General features: G+C 41.5%; 2 protein-coding genes across 2 annotated transcripts; one reads left to right on the forward strand and one right to left on the reverse strand.

The window, feature by feature from the left end:
- Positions 1-374: 374 nt before the first annotated feature.
- On the reverse strand, positions 375-5,095 carry LOC110977939 (methylosome subunit pICln-like). Its single transcript, XM_022232486.2, has 6 exons — positions 4,900-5,095; positions 3,820-3,970; positions 2,959-3,070; positions 2,212-2,307; positions 1,925-2,083; positions 375-969 (listed from the first exon to the last, which is right to left on the reverse strand). The coding sequence occupies exons 1-6, from the start codon at positions 5,016-5,018 to the stop codon at positions 893-895; spliced, it is 714 nt and encodes a 237-aa protein (XP_022088178.2). The 5' UTR covers positions 5,019-5,095; the 3' UTR covers positions 375-892.
- A 143-nt stretch (positions 5,096-5,238) lies between these two features.
- tmem164 (transmembrane protein 164) lies at positions 5,239-18,055 on the forward strand. Its single transcript, XM_022232483.2, has 6 exons — positions 5,239-5,396; positions 5,972-6,366; positions 10,226-10,342; positions 10,966-11,047; positions 12,074-12,174; positions 12,879-18,055. Exons 2-6 carry the CDS (start codon positions 5,989-5,991, stop codon positions 13,077-13,079), a joined length of 879 nt encoding a protein of 292 aa, XP_022088175.1. The 5' UTR covers positions 5,239-5,396; positions 5,972-5,988; the 3' UTR covers positions 13,080-18,055.
- The last annotated feature ends 192 nt before the right edge of the window (positions 18,056-18,247 follow it).

The following is an 18,247-nucleotide window of genomic DNA, read 5'->3' on the forward strand; positions in this document are numbered from 1 at the left end:
TGTTTATCCATTTGGAATAAAGAAATAAGGCATTTTTGAGTTTCCAAATCAGTGTTAGATCCTTGGGGAACATTCAGGTCCTGTTTGTTTCACACGGATCTGGATCTCGATCAGTGGTCCCAAAGTCGGTTCACTCCATCCGTTTGACGGGTTCAGGTGTCAGCAGACCGATGACAGATAGCTGTGATTCAATCCACAGTAGAAAGGCAGGACAATATTGTGACAAAATACCTTGCTTATGGACACAAGCAGCACACCCCTGCTCTGCCCTCGACTGGTAGAAATTACCTTAAAAATCTCGCGTTTTACACGACAGACTAAGCCTCCTGGGAAGCATGTGGGTCTTCTACACAACAAAAAATTAAACGAGAGGGTTTTGTAACAAACAACGGAAATGCTTTATTTACATTACTTGTAAACAATACTTCTGTTTTGAGTGGAAAGCCTAGACCAATTTGACACAATTTCGGTGATAAATTCATTGAAATTTCTGAGATTTTTTGGATGCTCTTCCAATTTCAGCATTTAGTTTTTCCACATTTGATATTTGGGGTTTATTTGAGAATTTGGTATAAAAAGAATGTGGTATGAAATGACTATTCCACTATTAGTAACAAAATAACATTCCTCGTTAAACATCTAGCCTTTCTGCCGGCACACAAGCAGTCCAAGTCCAATGTACCTAACCCTCGTGACAGGTATCAGCTGTGTGTTTGAAGCCTTGCAAGTACTGTCCAATGATCCAGGTACTTTTTTGAAATATAATCGACTGAAACATCTGGGAACAAGACAGGGATTTATTCCAAGAAGCTAACTTCTTCAAGGACTAGGGAGGCAGGAAAAAAAAGGCCAACGTGGAGACACTGTAAGAGGAATGGCGAGTGAGGAGTGGCTAGTGATCGGGTTCCATTTCAGCATCGGCGTCTGCAAACTGTCCCGTGTCCATGGCCTCTTCCTGTGCTCCGGAATCTAACCACGTGGACAAGAAGAAAACAGGGGTCCACATCGAGCGTGAAATATGTTGATATTACATTTGTATAATGGACCAGCAGTGAGGGCGACAGTTACTCTCTAGAGCCCAGGTGGATTGTAACTGACAAGAGGCAAAGCCCCGCTTACCGAGCCTCAAGGCACATTTTTCCCCTCTGTCCTTCCGGCCTCTCTACCAAAATGTAATTTAAGGGCAGTCCTTACTTGACCAGTTGCAGATTAGCGCAACCAAATGTGACCCATTACCTAAAGTTACTTATGAAGAAGTTAGAGCATGGAGACAGATAACACAACTCTCTTTAGGCATCTTGCGATTGGTACTCGGTAATAGTTCGTTTAACATGGCAAGGAACCATTGAGAAAGGTGGAAGTGCAACCCCTCAATTGCCTGTATCTACCAATGGACTGACAATACAAGACAGGAATTTAGGGTCAATTTTAAGAGCAAAAACAGAGTCATTAAGGAAAAACTACGTCATACTCACTTTGGAGCGGGCTACCAAATATCAAAGGGTCTGGTCCTTGTATTTGAGTCCACGGTAAAAAAAATGGTCGAACCCAATAAGCCTTTGCCGAGTTAAATTTGAACAAAATCTGGTGCACTGTATTCTTTAAATTCACATGAACATTACAATTTGAATTCTCCATACTAAAGACACTGTTGCTATATCTCGTGATTCCGTACAAGGGTTTCCTTAGTTACTTAAGAGACGCCTTGCCTCAATACACTGTTTTCAACGGATAAGATGGTAACAAAGGAACCAGTCTATTCCAGAGATGGTGGTCGCAATGCGAAAGCTTCCCCGAATCACGAGGTATAGCAACAGTGTCTTTAGTCTGGGGAATTCAAATTGCTATGTTTATGTGCAATCAGATAACTCAGTGTACCAGATTTTATTCACATTCAACTCACAAAAGGCTTATTCATTCTCACCTGCTAACTGTGAAGCCGTCTTGATCACACCGCTGCCTACATGCCCATTCAGACTGGCACTTGCTTGTCCCTGTGTGTCTTGACCTGCGACCTCACTGACCCTTGACCCCTCCACACCCTCTGCTCCTTCCTCCAAGTCTGAACCCTCCTCTGCATCCTCTGGGTGAGAAAAGAAGAGAGATTCAAACATGGCAGCTGAGGTTGGAGATTTCACAGCTTCGAATCAGGGACAGAGAACAGAGTATGTTTTTGACGACAAATTTTGGGAGGAGACCTTGACCTCATACCAAATTCGTCTCCGTAGTCCTCATCTGAAGGTTCTGAGTCGTCTGGATCGGGATGAAGTGTCTGGCAACTGGACATCGCTGAAAACATCTGCTCCACTGAAAAAGGGAAAGAACAAATTACGGAATACACCAGCACAGTTTGGGTTACCAACGTTGAGGTTGACACTCCACAAAATTTGGCCCCCGAGTCCCTTATTTTTGCAAGAATCTCTCCGCGTTCTCCAAAAAACCTCCGTGGAGTAGAAACACTGACATTCTACGTGCTGAAATTTTCAAGCTTACTTTCAGACTTTCAACACATCGTGGATTGTAATCGCGGTGAGTTCAGGGGCCACGCCCCAGTATTGTAAAGGCAGGAAGTTCCCGAAAGGAACACTGCGTGAGCCACGAGTTACAAAATATCTGGCCCTTAATCATTTTTCTGAACACTGCCTGTGGTAACTCTTCCATCAGTGCTGATAAGCCTGCATTGATCTCGTGCACAAATTCCTCCATAAAGCTTGGGCATTAGGCATTTTTGGAATCTTGTGCTCGGAACTAGGTCTGGGTCACTGCCAGTTGCAAATACTTGACGCTTGTTGACGACGGACACGGCCGCAGCCCTGGACATTGCCGGAAGCTCGTTTGGACGAGACCTCACCTTCCGAAACCATGCTCATTTCACCTTGAGCTGCCAGTGGATTGTGAAGGACCTGGGAAAGTATCAGGTCACACTAATTGTAAAATGCCTATCACATGTGAGCTTACACGCTTGTTTGTCGTCAGGGATAAATCTGAACTCCCTGATCGCCCCATCTACGTCTTCCTCTGTTCCGTCTTCGTTGTCTCCTGCCCCTCCGCTGTCTCGGAAACTTGGGATCTGCAGGGGTAAAACGAATCCAAGAAAGTCTGAGAACATGACAAGGTCACTGGGATGCCAGTTTTCTAATGAAAACCTTCAAAAGGCACCCGTGTCTCCGTTAACCTCATTTGCAATGTCTGTGTTACTATTTTAAGAAGCACTTTTTTTTAATCCAGGGAGAAATGCCAATAATGTATTGGTTTGTGCACGAAAAACTGCTGAACTTTTTTTTTTTTAAAAATATTGCTAGTCCGAGCTCTTTTTTTAATTGATTATTGTTGTTGATGGCCAGTGCTCAACCCTTGTTCAGAAATGTTTTCTGTGAGTAAAGTCTTGGTTCCCAATTTCAACAGAAAACCCAATGTACTGAACCACGTCTTCCCTGGATGACTTCTCAGCAACAGCGCCCTCTATCATCCAGAAAAGCATGGACAATTTTGAATGTTAAAAGAAGGGCACTTTTTAACACTTTTAACTCAGAAGGAATGTCAGATAGCTTACACACATTTAAGAATCTAAAGCCGGAGAAAGAGTGCATTTTTGAAAAATTCACTGCTGCCACCCTTTAAAATGACTGGAATAGTCTTGTGATGGGCATTCAAGGACCTGTGTGCAATGCCCTTGGCTATGACACTGCTCCTGGACAAAGACAAAGATTTTCAAGTGCAGAAATCGGAAAAGTGCCGAGTTCCTGCCGGAGTCTCACATTGAAAGGTGACACATCGCCCTCAATGGTCCAGCCACAGGGCTGATGACGTGAACTTTACCTGCAGTATTTCCGGCATGACGGCTGCATCGATCATGAGGTAGAGACACTCGTGGGGGAAGGCAGTCAGATCCCTGGACACGGCATGTAGTGAGATAGCCGGGTAGGGTACCTTCAGACCTTGTCCGGTTGCGTTGATCCACGCTACGCAGCTTAAGGCAAAGGAAAATGCATTTATGCATATATGACTTAGGTTTCATGAACGGAATTTGAAGATTTCAGTCTATCGGCGGACACACTGGGGAAAGTTCCAGCGCGTGGCTGACTGTGCAAGATCATTGATTTACAAATACATGCTCAGTAACCATGGTAACTGGCCTTTTTCCCAAGAGATTGAGGGAAACAGGGAAATGCGGAATTGACAGGTACCGTTGTATTAGGATTCCTACTTGGCTTCATGGTCATGCTTGTCGCTGAACATCAATTGGAAAAAACTCCAACATATGGACTCCGCTTAACACCATGTGCACAAACCTTAAGCAGTGAAGTATGTTTTTTTTTAATGAATAGACTTTTTAGGATATTTATTGCTGTCAAGTGGTCACTGCCGGGAAAAACATCAGTGCACAGTGACGTCCATATGATATTCTTTTCCTTCAGTTCAGAAATTCAGAACCTGATCAAATTCACAAACATGACAAATTAATCCTGCTAGTTGGGTGTAACAAAATGGAGTTTCATACACCAATATCTACACAAATTCTATGAGACTCGCTTGAAAATTTCAGTTTTTCAAACTTGTAGGCCTAACACTTAGTAGGCCTAAATTAGCATGATTAGTAAATACCTTTTTATCTGCACATTTTGCTAGGAAAAACTAGTCCGGTGTCCGCATATAGAGCTTTTCCCACCACCCCAAAAAAACATTACATTAACGTGATTAACCTTTTGAGTTTGACTAATTCAACTGTAGCCTACTTCGAACTAAAAAAAAAAACTGATCATCCCAACCGTAACGTATACAAAACGAACGAGACCTCGGGGGCTCTGAACGCAACTAACGTTAAACATGTGCACTGTATCATGCACGGTACGGTTCAGACTTCAGACATTGACAGTCCAACAATAAATTTTCAACTACCTCTCAGCGATGAACAGAGAGCCTTTTCCCACATTTTCTCGCTCCACATGGAGGAGGACGTTGTTCTGCTGGTGTTTCAATCCCTCAACAGGTGGGTGGATGGGCGCAAGAAGCGACATTTTAAACAGCGTTTGGCGGTCGCCACTGTAGTACAATGTGCGATGTCAACTGAAATTCTCGTACATAAAACAGCCGCTCACGTATATCACAAGTTCAATGAATGAAACAAAACGGCCGTAGAGGTATGATTAACATCTTGGCGGCGCCCTTTACATCGCCCGTTAAATTTATGAGCTGAGCAGGTACAGTACTTATGCATAATAATAATAATACATGGTGTGTTTGGGGCGGATATCGGCGCGGCAGAAAAGCCAGGACTCAGGACACACACAAGCGCCGGGGCATGTCTGGCGTGATGGAACAATTATGATTTCCTCTTTCCTTTAGTCGTAGAAGATTTACCTTCTACTGGTTCTAGAGATCGTCGGCATTTATCGGTAAGGAATATATTTATAGGAGGCCGTCCTTCATGATTCAGGGTACACCAACGAGTCCTCCAAGCCTACCGGTAGCTGCGTCAGTAATACTGACAGTAGGCCTACGTGAGATTTCCTTAATTTATGCTGTCAAGTGTCAGTCAAGTTTTAAAGGCCTACTCATTTGGGAAAGGCACCACCTTGCTAGTTTGTGTGCAAATTTCATGGGGTTTAAAACTATAAATAAAAACTAAAAAAAGATTACCCTAAAATTGAATAGTTAAAAATGTGTCATCTCTTCTGAGTTTTGGTCCCAAATTCTACACAAGTTCGTCAAAAAATAATTTAGCACGATCTAAATTGCAAGAAATAAAACATAAAAATAATTCAGGAGAATCTATGGTATATGTACCATTTATTTATGGCAAGAATTAATATTTTTTATTTTTGATGGGTTTTCCTATGCCTAAAACTTAAAGGAATCGTAAGTAAAACTTATAATTAATTTCACTCTTTGCCTTGTGATGGTTATAAATTAATGGTATAATGTATTTACATGTAACTAATGAGACTTTGTGTGTCTTTCTCTTTGTAAGTCACATCAGGTCCTACAATGGCTACCCTAGGCAGTTACCTCCAGCCGTCCACATGGCAGCTCGAGTGGGTATGCCACGGGGTGGACCCAAAATTCCCCGGCAATGGGGGGCCTGAGTGCGCCCGGTTCCTGGACCCTGTCCAGCGCCTCCTAGAGACGGTCCTGGTATTGACCGTCTGCTTCGTGGAGATGCGGCTGACCTGGCCCCGGCTGGACCTGCCGCCTAGCGTGCTGGAGGCCGTGGAGCGTCACCGGCGGTCGGGCCGGGGGGAGGCAGGCAAACGGGTGCTGCTGGTGGTGCTTTGCCTGGTGTTTGGAGTGGAGCTGGGTCTGAAATTTGCCACAAAGACTTTCATCTACATGATGAACCCTTGCCATGTACTTACTCTTGTACAGGTAGGTGTGATATGATACAGGGTGGTGAAGGAGGAGCTAAGCCAATGGAGGAGGCGGGGGTATTTGTTCCGTCCCTCACAATCTTTGTATAACTTTGCATTGGACCGATGCTTCTCCATTTACAACTTGGGCTGTAAACATAATTCTTCAACTTGTCTGATAATCCCCATCAGTCGATCTTCCAAATCGTTGGGTATTTGCCATAGTTGCTGCGTTCAAACGCTGTCCATGGCTGATTTAAAAAAAGGAAACAACCCTGAGAAAGGTCACAGTAATAACAAGAACAAAGAAAGTGACTGTAGTTAGATTTTGCTCACAGACTACCAATTTCTTTGTTCGGTCTTTTTTCAACAACAAACATTTTTCCTCTCGGGAGTCTCACTACATACGCTTGCTCGTTTCAGCTCACCTGGGTTGGACTTCACACCAGTAGTTTCTTAATCGGGTAGCGACCTCACGTGGGCACTGAGGTGCATTGGTGCTGGTGAGGCAGCTTTGGCCAATCAAAACATTAAACAGGCTCCTTTTTTTTTCAGGCATGGCTTGTTCCACGTTTCAGGTTCTGTTTTTTCTGGACTAACGAACTGTTCAGTTTCACGAACGTACATGTAGATCTGAAACCTCAAAAAAATGCATCGTAAGAAACTCATGGACGTTTGCGATGCCCACCTTTCCCAGATAATAAATACATGCACATGCTCAATATGGGTGGTAACTACAATTGTTATTGCCAGTAATGACTACCTTGCTGAACAAAACTAGATCAAGCAAGGGGCCATCGCAGGGTATCAGTGTGTAAATTCCACTCTTTTTCAGTCCAAAATTGGGATGGGTGGAAGGGTCATTGAGGGTAATGAAATTCAGAATAACTTCTCCGTTAACATTGTGCACATAATGTGCATTTATATCAAATAGTAGGTTCGTTTTTTCGAGGTTAAAAATGAGGACTGAAAATGTGGAAAAATGCGGGAGTTTTGAAAATCGTTAGATTATGGATCATTGTCAGATATCTGTAGCTATCCTTGACCTGTGATTGGCAAAGGGGAAATATTTTAGGGACAAGTCTGCAAACAAAATTATTGAGAGTCTCAGTTTCCTTATTTGAAAAGAGAGAAACCTTTCCAATGTTGTCCATTTCTGTCATAGTGTTGTAGAAAGCATTTCCTTCACTGTGCAAAAAGATAAAAAGATGACCCCATAAGTCATTTTCCGAACAATCATCATGTTTGTCCCTGAAAAAGTTTTCCCGCACTTGACATTTTGGCCCCTACGTGATCACTTGATATCCCAAAGCTGATGTTGTCATGGATACTTTATATACACATACATGTACATGTACACGCAGCTGGCTATAGACGTGTACATGTATGTACACTTGTGTACATGCGGACTGTTTACGTCAGATGTGACTGTAGAGTGTTTTAACCCAAGGGGAAAAAAGTCTGCAGATGTGTCATGGAGCCTTCACAACAAGTCCATACATGTAACAGATTTTGTTAATGGGGTGTTAAGCGTATTATATTACTTAGCTTTGAACAAAAGCACAGAGCATTTTAGAGCCTTTGACCCAAGGCCGTGTGGTATTTTTGGATTTAATCAATACCTCTGTGAATATTTGATAAGTGCTATCAATGAGCCATTCATAGAGTGGGTGTTGGACATAACAAGTCACTCTAAAAGGTGGGACCTAGTCTCTCAGTCAGAGGGTTGAAGATCAGGTTGTTGGTAACAATGGAAGTAACCCAGCCAGAAGTAGTAATTTGTAGCGCTAGGTCCTTCAGGCTAAGACTACCACTTAGTATTTTGTAGTACTGAGTTGTATAAGCCAAACAATATGCTTGGCGGTTGGGGTTAATTATGAAAAAAGCCTCACAGACTTACAGTTACGTTCAAGCAGTGTACTTTGTTCTAAAACTGTTAGTGAACGGATAACAAAAACTGACCCAAATGGAAGAGAGATAAGCAGAAATTTGTCAACAACTACTGTTGACATAACTGTTAACTGCTGTCCCTGGTTAATAGCCAGGCTTTGAGATCAAGGGCGGAGCTGGTCAGGTAGTCAGAGACTTGTAAGAGGCTTAGTTCGTGCAGTGTACACGATACCCCACAACCCATGGTTATGAACTGTGCCCTAGATAACAAATGCTTCTGGGGAAGGGGTACATTAAACTTAATAGACATGATCGAGGTGCGTCCATGCATGGAAGATGTATTAGTTTCCCACACCACAGAACCTGTTCAGAATGTGACAAAGCGCTGTGGTGAAATTCTAGCCTGCTGTCTGCCTCTAGGCGTTGAAGGGCGACAGGCAGAAAAGGAAGGAAAAGCACCAGACTTGTACAGCACTGGATTTGATGAATAAGTGCCAACATGTATGTCATTTCTGTCCACTCAGGCCTGCCATATATGCCGGGAAATAGGTAATACAGTACACAAAAAGCCACCAGTCTGGTACCCAAGGGTTTTTCAACAGAAGCAGATTCCAACAGATAAAGGCAGCTTACTTTTAACCTTTTGTTAATTACATGTATGGGTTTTTTCCTTACACTGGCATGTATTCATAACACGGTGTGCGCTGTGTTTTCTGAGAGCTTGCAAAAAAAACCACAAGCTTACTCAGGTATTAAACTTCTAAATAAAATGGAATTGATTGTTTCTAATGAATATTCAGTTCCTGTTCATATTTCCAGCTTTGGGTATATTTGTGTGTCTGGTTAGAGGCCTGTTTATTACTGTAAGAGCGGATCAAACTATGAAAGAGAAGAGATTAAATGCCTTTTATATTGCAGTCACTCTGAATCCTTGAAATGATTGATTCCTCTGACCTTGGTTTGAAGTCTGTGAAGGACTGACCCAATTCACAAGTCGGCCATATTGAATCGAAAGTTAGGTGAACATTTTTATTTGGGGAACCTCGGAATGAAAATGAAGGCAATGAACAAAAATACATGACAGATTAATTTCATTTGCAGTGGTGAATAATTTACAGTGTTTGATTTATTACATGTATGTCTAATGTTTTTAGCAACATCTACATGCGCGCGAGGAAGAAAATTGAAAATTGATGCTTGGAACCCAAAATAGCCTGGCACCACCCCATTTGACAGATTTCATCGTATAAGATACATGTCGATTCAAGGAACAAGATGAAAAATGGCTTCTTGAGTGGTCTATTATCATAACACACACCTGACTACATGTAGGCCTGTACAGAACCGGTAGTAAACATGAGGACACTTTATTTTGTAGAATCGTTCAATTTTAGAAACGAATGGAAGAAAACTGCATATATCAAAAAAGGGTGCTGGTGAAAGAGGTTTTCTCATCTACCTCCACCCCACAACTTAATTATTTTTTCTTCACCATGTTCACACTGCATTGCCCTAAAAAGAAGGATAGGTTGATTGGCCGGGGATGGCCTTTTCATTTATTGTGTTTTGAATTAAATGTTCTGGTAACAGTTATTCAAAATAGATGTGTCAATGTTTGCTTTATAAATTGGATTGCACATTTTGTGAGGATACTGTGGAGACCAGGTCTGTGTTTTCTTGGAAAAAGAAAAAGGATAAGAAAACCCCCCAAAGGTGGAAATACAGTCATGGGCATCTTTGATGGTAGAAGAGCGACGATTGGGCCTCAAATTAGTACTTTAGTAGATTGACAGAGAAAAACTGTAAAATTGAGACTACTAAAAACAATTTTTAAATTTGAAAACTTGGAGGGTTAAATTTTTGGGTACAAATCAGTAGGATTTTGAAGAATTTATCACCTAAAAGGTTCTGTTTCATTGTATGAACAGCAACGATTTTAGATTTTGAAACAGTGGTTTTGTTTTCTTTCCTTTACCTGTCTTTGTTAGATTTATCTTTTAGCTGTTCCTCCCAGCAAGACGGCATTAATAGTTTTCCGGGCCCACATGTCTGCCCTCAGTGGGCCATTCCTAGCGATAATCTTTCCTGTTCTCAACACCAGACTTGTAAGTCTTACTTCCTTGTTCTGTGGGCCTGTTTGTTTCACATGGATCTGAATCTCAATCGGTAATCCATCACTGGTTCACGGACACTAGAACCCACCTGATGGATGGAGGGAACCAGCATTGGAATCATAGATTGAGATCTAAATCCATGTGAAACAAACAGGCCTTGTATCTGTAGACAAATCTGAGGGGCCTACCTGTAAGTCATAGTTGCTACTCAATTGGCTAGGGCTAGAGTTAACGTGTGTGCCTGTGGGCGGCCACTGGCTAGTGGCTGCGACCACTTGGCAAAGACACATGCCACAGCCATTTGATTTGGACATGGCTCTCTCCTCACTTGACCCATATCAGCGAGAACTTTTGCTTAGTCCAGAGACTTGCTAAGCATGGAACATATTTGCTTAGCATAAAAAGTTACTTGTGAAAAATTCCAATATACGGTATATTGCTTGTGGCCATTTCTCTGGAGGCATTTGCTCAGCACTTAATTTTTCCTCAGCAATATTTTCTCCCTTGCTGAGATTACTCATGTCAGTCATTATGACGAAGAAGTTGGGACTGACCGGTTTCATTTTTTTCAGTTTTTGCTCATTACTTTCATGTTTTTAATACGATGCATTTAGTTACCATGTGAACCGGAGCTGTACTGGGTTCAACACGTTCTAATCTATCTCATCATACCGCCGTACCTCATGAGTCTTGGAGGTGAGTGACCTTTAACCTACGGTGACTAGAAATACCGCCTCACCAGCATACATGTAGATGGATCCGCAGTGGCCACTTGGGAACTGTTTCAACGGGGGGGGGGCATATGCGAAGATTGTACATTTCACCATAAATTATTCACGTGTGATCAGCGCAACCTACTTTCTGAAATTATATATAACGGGTTTGCCCTTACCCAACGTATATTAATAAACACTGTATGCTCAGTGCTTGTCCGAGAGCTTGCGAAAAAAACCTCACAAGCTTACTCGGGTGGGACTCGAACCCACGACCTCCTGCTTACTAGTGCAGATGTCTTAATACATCTTGAAAATACTTTCTGAAACTGTAAATGCGTCCGTAAAGCAGTGCATGTAATTGGTCGGCCCCTGGTTCTCCCTGGTGTAAAACCTTGCCATCTCCTTTTCCTGTGCAGAGCAGACAGAAGGGGCTTTCACACGAGACAAATTCCCTGGGAAATTGCCTGGGAATTTCGTTCGGTCTGTTCACACTACCAAAGAAATTCCCAGGGAGAGGCTTTTCCCCGGGAAATATTTACCCCTGCTCAGGAGTGGGGTTAAAGGAGAAAACCTCGGGGTTTAACGTTTTTCCTGGGAGAAAGCAACTGGTGATGCCGTGAAATAGTGTCCCTGGGAGTTACCAAATGGGTCAAGTGTGAATGGTTGCAGGGGTTTTGGTGGGGTAAAAAATCCCCGGGATTTGCCCAAGGATTTATTTCCCGGGGGATTGGCTCTGCAGTGTGAAAAGGCCTAGATTGTTTGCTTTCTCAGAAGCAGAACTGGGATCTCATGAAGTTAAGTGCAAGATACAAACCAGAGGACTCTCCACACTAAGTTCCTCTCTGTCTTACATTGCATATTAGTTTCAGAAAAATGGTACCACTTTATTCATTAGGAGCACCTCATAGAAGAATTAGCATTGTCTTTACCAACATTTTGACCAAAAACAGCTATTCAAAAGTCAGATTGTTCATTTGTTGGGGTGTTTGTTTGCTTGTTTTTACAGGTGCTTATACTTGTGAGCCATTGTCCAACTTTTCCTGGGTCATTTTCATGACTGGAGCCCAGTTCATCTACCATTTTATTCCCCTTCAAGGCATGGCATTGGTAAGCAGACCTAGAATATTTGATTTGAGAAGAGTATTGACCATTCAAGAGTGGTGAATTCATGATGACTGCAGTCTTTCAGGAAACAAAAATGGCCTCCCCGATTCAACCACCACCAACCACCGTTTCATTTGCAGTGACTTTAGAATACGTAGAAATAAGTGTTACTTTTAAACTTATTTTTTTTTCTGTGGAAGGACGCTATCTTTCGGCACAAGTCACAGGTTCCTGCATCCCAAGCGCTGCCTTGATTGAAACGTTGATAGAATTCCTTCGGGCCGGAAAAATATTGAAAACGTCATGTACATTTAGTTGCAGTTCCAGGGTTACGAAATTCATGGGGATTTGTGAAAAAAAGGACAAAAATCCTGGAAAAGTTATGGCATTTTGTGAAGTTCAATTTATTTTGTATATGAAACTGCCAACACAGTAAGATGGTGTGAGAAATCTGACTTTCGTGCGCAACAGAATGAAACAGATTTTGCAGATGTAAGCATGTTTTGCGCCTTTGCATTAAGAAAATGTAGTGAACACCAAACATCTACTGCAACACCAGACTGATAATTGAGCCAGTGGTTTTGTTAACTCGGCCATTTATTTTCATAATTGGGAAAAATTTATGGGGGGGTAGGCCATGGATTTTCATTTTCTTAAAGGTGCAGGAACTTTGCGTTAGTTTGGTTTTTCTGTCACTTTTGTGTCAGCTGCTGCACGTCAACTTGAACAACATGCTCTGTCCCGCACCAAGCGACCCCTTCTGCAGCTCCTGGTATCGCATGTTTGCCCTGGTCCACCAGCATCTCCTGCTCCCCGTCCACCTGAAACTCTACACCCTGGTGATGAGGTTGATTCTCCCTGTGAACCCCGACCCCATCAACGGCGACGTCATCAAGAAATCTCACTAGGTGTGTGTGTACATTTGTTTGTGCAGGCTGAGGTGACCTTTTACCAAATCTGACAAACGTTCAAAACAAGGTTCCTCTCATCAGGGGCTCTTTGTGCTAATTGCTTGGGCATGAATTGCAGAAGTAGGCCAGTAAATAGGCCCAAAATAATCACCACCATCCAAATCGTGATTATTAGGCCTTAACATTCTTTGTCATTTATAGGTCTTACGGCCCACAATCTCGAGCAGTTGTCTATAGAAAGTGTGGAACTTTGAATAAGACTGTGAACTCCAATTTCTGAGAAATTTGGACAGAGTCAATCCTAAAGGAACTATAATTTCCATTAGGGTCAGTCACTTCCTGCATTGCCAACTGCTATGTGTAGCACTGCCAAGAACTTCGGTGTTTTGTTGGAATGACAAATTCTTTTTGTGGGACACTATTCACCAAAAATTATTAGATTCACCATAAATGAAACAGTGATGGAATGAATGTAAATGCCAGGTGTCTCAGCGACCTCGGAGAAGTGTATTTTTCCTGTATTTTTAAGAAGTGAAGGTTGTCTGTGGCAGTCTACTGATTGGTCTGCTTTGTCACATTTTAGAGACATGGCGTACCAAAACTGGTTTGCTCGCAGCATGGTTCTGCCTTGCATGGGTTAAGTTGAATGCATGCAGTCCACGAATACTTGCGTACTAGGAATGCACCCCGCTGGTAAACTTTTAGTGCTGATGCATGGAGTCGGTAACTGCTTTGTTGTCTAAGTGCATGCATCTTGGATTGGGGTGATGTCATTGTTGTAAGGCATCCTGCCCAAGGACACAAATTGTTCTCATCCCTGCCTGGTTTCAGACTTGCATTCAGCTGTTTCTCCTCGGCTCGTAGTGTTCAGAGAGCTCAAGATGGTAGTCAGCAATAGGTAACAAGTTGGAAATCTGTGTGTGATGCAAAATTTGGCCCGCTGAGTCGGCAAAACAGTGTGTACAGAACACTGCCGAAACATTTCAATTTGGTATAGTCCCCCATTTGTAGTTTGGATGTTTTAGCTCGACGGGCAAGTTTTTATTTCCATGTACACGTCATTAGATTGTTCTTTATATGTGTACTTTATCAGAGAAATAAAGAAAGACATAATTATATTGTGGCCACGTGTTGACATGGTTGACCCAATGCAAAGCATTGATGTAAAGCAGTTACATTCCACTCTTTGTTGTGTAGTTTGATACAAATTTGCATAGTTTGTAAAAGTCATAGATATGTCTGGCAATGTTATGATCACGTTTCTCGACCAGATCTAGTGGTCTCCAACAATGGGAAACATTTCTGAGACACTTGGGGGCAGCAAACCTACTGGTCCTACCGATACGTGACCGCTCTACTATTGTTTGCGTCTGGTTTGGGCTAATCTGATGTGGGCATGCTCAAACTGACGCTAACATTGGTTGACCAGACGGTCACTCAGGACCGGTGTGTTTGCCTTCACCAAGCATCTCAAAGAGTCTCCAGTTGGCAAATGCTACAGAGGTTTTCCAGTTCTGTTACTGGAACATCCAAATAACTTTCTTTCATGTAAGTATGAGTAAGTTTTTCTTAACATAACTTTGAAAAAATTCTCCTTTTTTGTCTTAGATGATCATCCATGTTGTATAAATCACTAGTACATTCTACCCTACATAGGGGTTCTCATTTCTTTTAGTTACTTTCAAAGGCAAAGTGGTACATAGAATAACAAGAATATTCTTGTTTTATTTTGTATTAAAAGCAGAATTTATTAACGGTCAGAGGAAGTACAGTATTATGCGGATGTTTGCCCAGGGGTTTTTCAGACGATCAGTAATATTGAAGTCAAGCCTAGATCTCGAACGTACAGACAACACATTGGTGACAGTGTAAAACTGGACAGGTTTTTAAGACTTAACAGTACAGAGTGTACTTACCACCAAAGATCGTAGAGCACCGCAAAGCGGCGCAAGATGGCGAACTTCACCGTGAATACAAGTAAAATGTTGTAATCGCATGGGCGCCATTTGAGCAAGCGATACGCGTGTGCAATTCATATTAATGCACAGGCGCCGCGGCAGGCACGTGCACCTGGTGAGCCTGCGTCCAAACATTACCGTAAAATGCGCAGGCGTATCGCTTGCTCAAATGCGCCCACGATAATTACATCTTTTGGGCAGAGTTATCCATCTTGCGCCTTTGGCGCTATACGATCTTTGCTTACCACCATGTCCAGTTGGCCATTGGCAGTATTCAGTTCTTGCTGCGCAAGCAGAAGGCTCGACTTCATGATCACAGCGTTGGTCGAATAATTACATCGCCTTAAGAAGTACACAAAAAATTGCCTGCAAGTATCTCGTTGTTGTTATTTGTGCTACGGAGAAACGGTTACTAATTGTGATAAGCCAGGATTAACAATTTTGACATAGCAGACTATCGACCAATCAGAACTGGTCACCCCTTTGAGAACAGGGATCTAGTGGTAATTACAGATGAGCATTCTGTTGGCATGGTGAGAAATCTTGGGATATGAATATTCATCATTTCTCTGATTGGCTGCCAGTTATTATTCCACCTCCATTAGCAGGAAATGTGGCTTATATTTCACAGAGCCACCGAACACAAACAGACAAATCGCTTAGCATTTATTACTTGCTTAGCAAAAAGTAGCAGTAAACCAGTCATGTTGCATGTGGTGACATTTTTACTAGAAACCTGTGTCTGCTAAGCACATTTTTCCTGTGCTAAAGCAAATTTGTGTGCTTGGCAGCTCTGTGAAATTCGGCTCAGAATTGGGACAACTATCATGTGTGTGTGTTTTCATTGTATTGAATAATTAATCGGATGCAAAGGTTGTAGATTTGCTAAAATTGTGTAAATCAAAGGTAATTATAAATATGTACAATTTTAATGGTTAAGATTTTCATACAACAGTAAGTTGCCACTTACCTGTCTGTCAAATCTCATACACACAAAACTTACATGTGTTTACTCTTCACGTTTTATGATTGAATTGTTTCATTGCATCGTATACCTCCAAGGCTTTGAACTTTTAACACTTAAACTTTGCTGTCTATTTCAACATTTGGCGAGGTACATTACTCTTCTTTTTTTTCACTTGAAAAGATCTGAAATCAATACTTCAGGCTAAATTACATCTTGTCACTGAATGTTTTGCTGGTCACAGATGTTACCAGGTTTACATAAGGACTGTTAGTTTTTATTCGGTGTAAATATACCAACTGTGCTCTTTAACTCACTTGTTTTTAGGCTACAAAGATTGGCTTCAAAGAATGGCTACATGCACTGTTTGGCATGCACGAGGGTTTATCCACTACGAACACAGGGCGAGGGCTCCCCTCATTTCCTCTGTTTCCTTAGAATGACGCAATCTACATTCAGCATGTTCAGAATTCGCATCTTGGCATGAACAGAAAAAAAAAACCTTTTGCTTGTTATAGTTGAGCTCTGAAGACAAATGAAACTGCGTTTGATTTGTATGCTTCCATATTTATTCGAACAGATAAAATCAGAAAAAACGTGTTTTCCTTTGAGTGTTCTTTAACAGATGGATGTGCCTGCAAAGTGGTCATTCCAGTTCTTTGTAAAATGTAACATTGATCTGTGAATAGAAAGTCTCTCTTTTCTTTCCATAATTTACAGTTTCATACAGTCACTGGAATATATATATAAATGTACATACGGACTGATAGGAAGAAAACTGTTACTTCACCATAGCATGTTACACTTTGAAGTCTTGATATACCATTGGAAGTGTTTTAGTGTTCATTTTTTTAACCAAAACTTTAAACACCAAGCATGGGTTGAAATATGTTTCCCAGTATGTGTTAGATTCTCACATTCTCAGTGAGTAAAACTTATTTTGACTGTGCCGTTTTTCAATGTCACAATCACAGTTTCAACAGTTTGATGGGAAGACCCTTCAGTACATGCAGGTCAGTTGTATCCAGATGTGGCCGTAAACTCGATGAGACGTTAAACTTTCTATTTGTGACCTGCTCCACAAAAAAGGGTAATAAGTCGTGCAATGCCAAAACACGTAATGGCCTGTTCTCTTTAGAGAAGGCAAAATGTCTTCAAAAACATGATTTTGTGTTTTTTCCTTTAATACTTTCTATAGTATTTACATTTTCAGAATTTGTGACTACAAACACGGATACTGATGAATAAAGATGAAAAATTGATCCTTCAGTAGGAAATCCTACATAGCATTGTGTTTCCAAGAGATACACTTCATGAGCTTTTTCACAAAATGTGCTTTTATTGAATCCAAAAATTTGGATTTACAAATGTCCATATATCTCCAGAATGCAGTGCACTACAGGGGTCATTCATATATCAAATTGTAGTGTTTGATGTACAGAATCCAGCCATATCAAAAACTCTTAACCTGAATCTGCCAACTTATTACCCATTTTGCTATAGCCAGTCACATTTGGATTTCATCCATTTCAATTGCTACTCAAGCCCTAGAACTTGGCCGGTTTCACAGTGATAATAATGTTGTAACTATTGCTGGTTTGCACTTGTTCTCAAGTAAATCAATTTTGCCGAGGTGATTGTTGCCATGGTAGCATAAGTTGTCTGATGGTGAGACAATTATTGCTAGAGAATATTTATATCCGCTGTATCAGAGACCAAAAGAAATAATTTACGAAATTGCAAATGTTAAAAACAAAGATAAATGAAACTTTTATGGAGCGCCAACTAATGTGTATGGTTTGTGGAATTGTGAAGTTACTTTGAAAGGTGCCTTCTTCAACTTGAGATCAAGGCTAAATGTTGGATTTGTTTTGGTATGATGGGCAGCATACACTAAGCAGCACCATTCAACTGTATGCCCCCTAGGGAAGGCTAATTTTCTGAATAATGCCAGTACATTTATCTGGACTTGAATCAAGTCTAACCAAGAGGTATTATCCACTAGCTCAAAGGAATGTGGACAAGAGAATGTAATAAATTGATGAAGTTTATCTGTGTCTTTGCCTGCAATTTTTTTTTCTTTTGGAGCTTTTTAAGAAAAGGTTGGGGATAAATAAGCTTGATAAAATATGAGGTTCTCCTTGTGCCTACACATTGCCAACCTACAAGCAAAAGAAAGAGAACAACAGAATGTATTCTGGCAAACACTTTTTTGGGTGACATTACGCTTTCAAATCCTGGGT

This window comes from Acanthaster planci, linkage group LG14 (assembly GCF_054643075.1).
Source record: "Acanthaster planci isolate LZ-2023a linkage group LG14, COTS_SCS, whole genome shotgun sequence".
NCBI classification, from domain to species: Eukaryota; Metazoa; Echinodermata; class Asteroidea; order Valvatida; family Acanthasteridae; genus Acanthaster; species Acanthaster planci.

Coding starts and splice junctions, on each gene's coding strand:
- LOC110977939 (XM_022232486.2), bottom strand. CDS start 5,018: ATGTCGCTTCTTGCGCCCATCCACCCACCTGTTGAGGGATTGAAACAC. Junction 3,971..4,899: donor TCTCTGTTCATCGCTGAGAG/GTAGTTGAAAAT, acceptor CTTTGCCTTAAG/CTGCGTAGCGTGGATCAACG. Junction 970..1,924: donor GACGGCTTCACAGTTAGCAG/GTGAGAATGAAT, acceptor CCACGTGGTTAG/ATTCCGGAGCACAGGAAGAG.
- tmem164 (XM_022232483.2), top strand. CDS start 5,989: ATGGCTACCCTAGGCAGTTACCTCCAGCCGTCCACATGGCAGCTCGAG. Junction 6,367..10,225: donor ATGTACTTACTCTTGTACAG/GTAGGTGTGATA, acceptor TGTCTTTGTTAG/ATTTATCTTTTAGCTGTTCC. Junction 10,343..10,965: donor CTGTTCTCAACACCAGACTT/GTAAGTCTTACT, acceptor CGATGCATTTAG/TTACCATGTGAACCGGAGCT.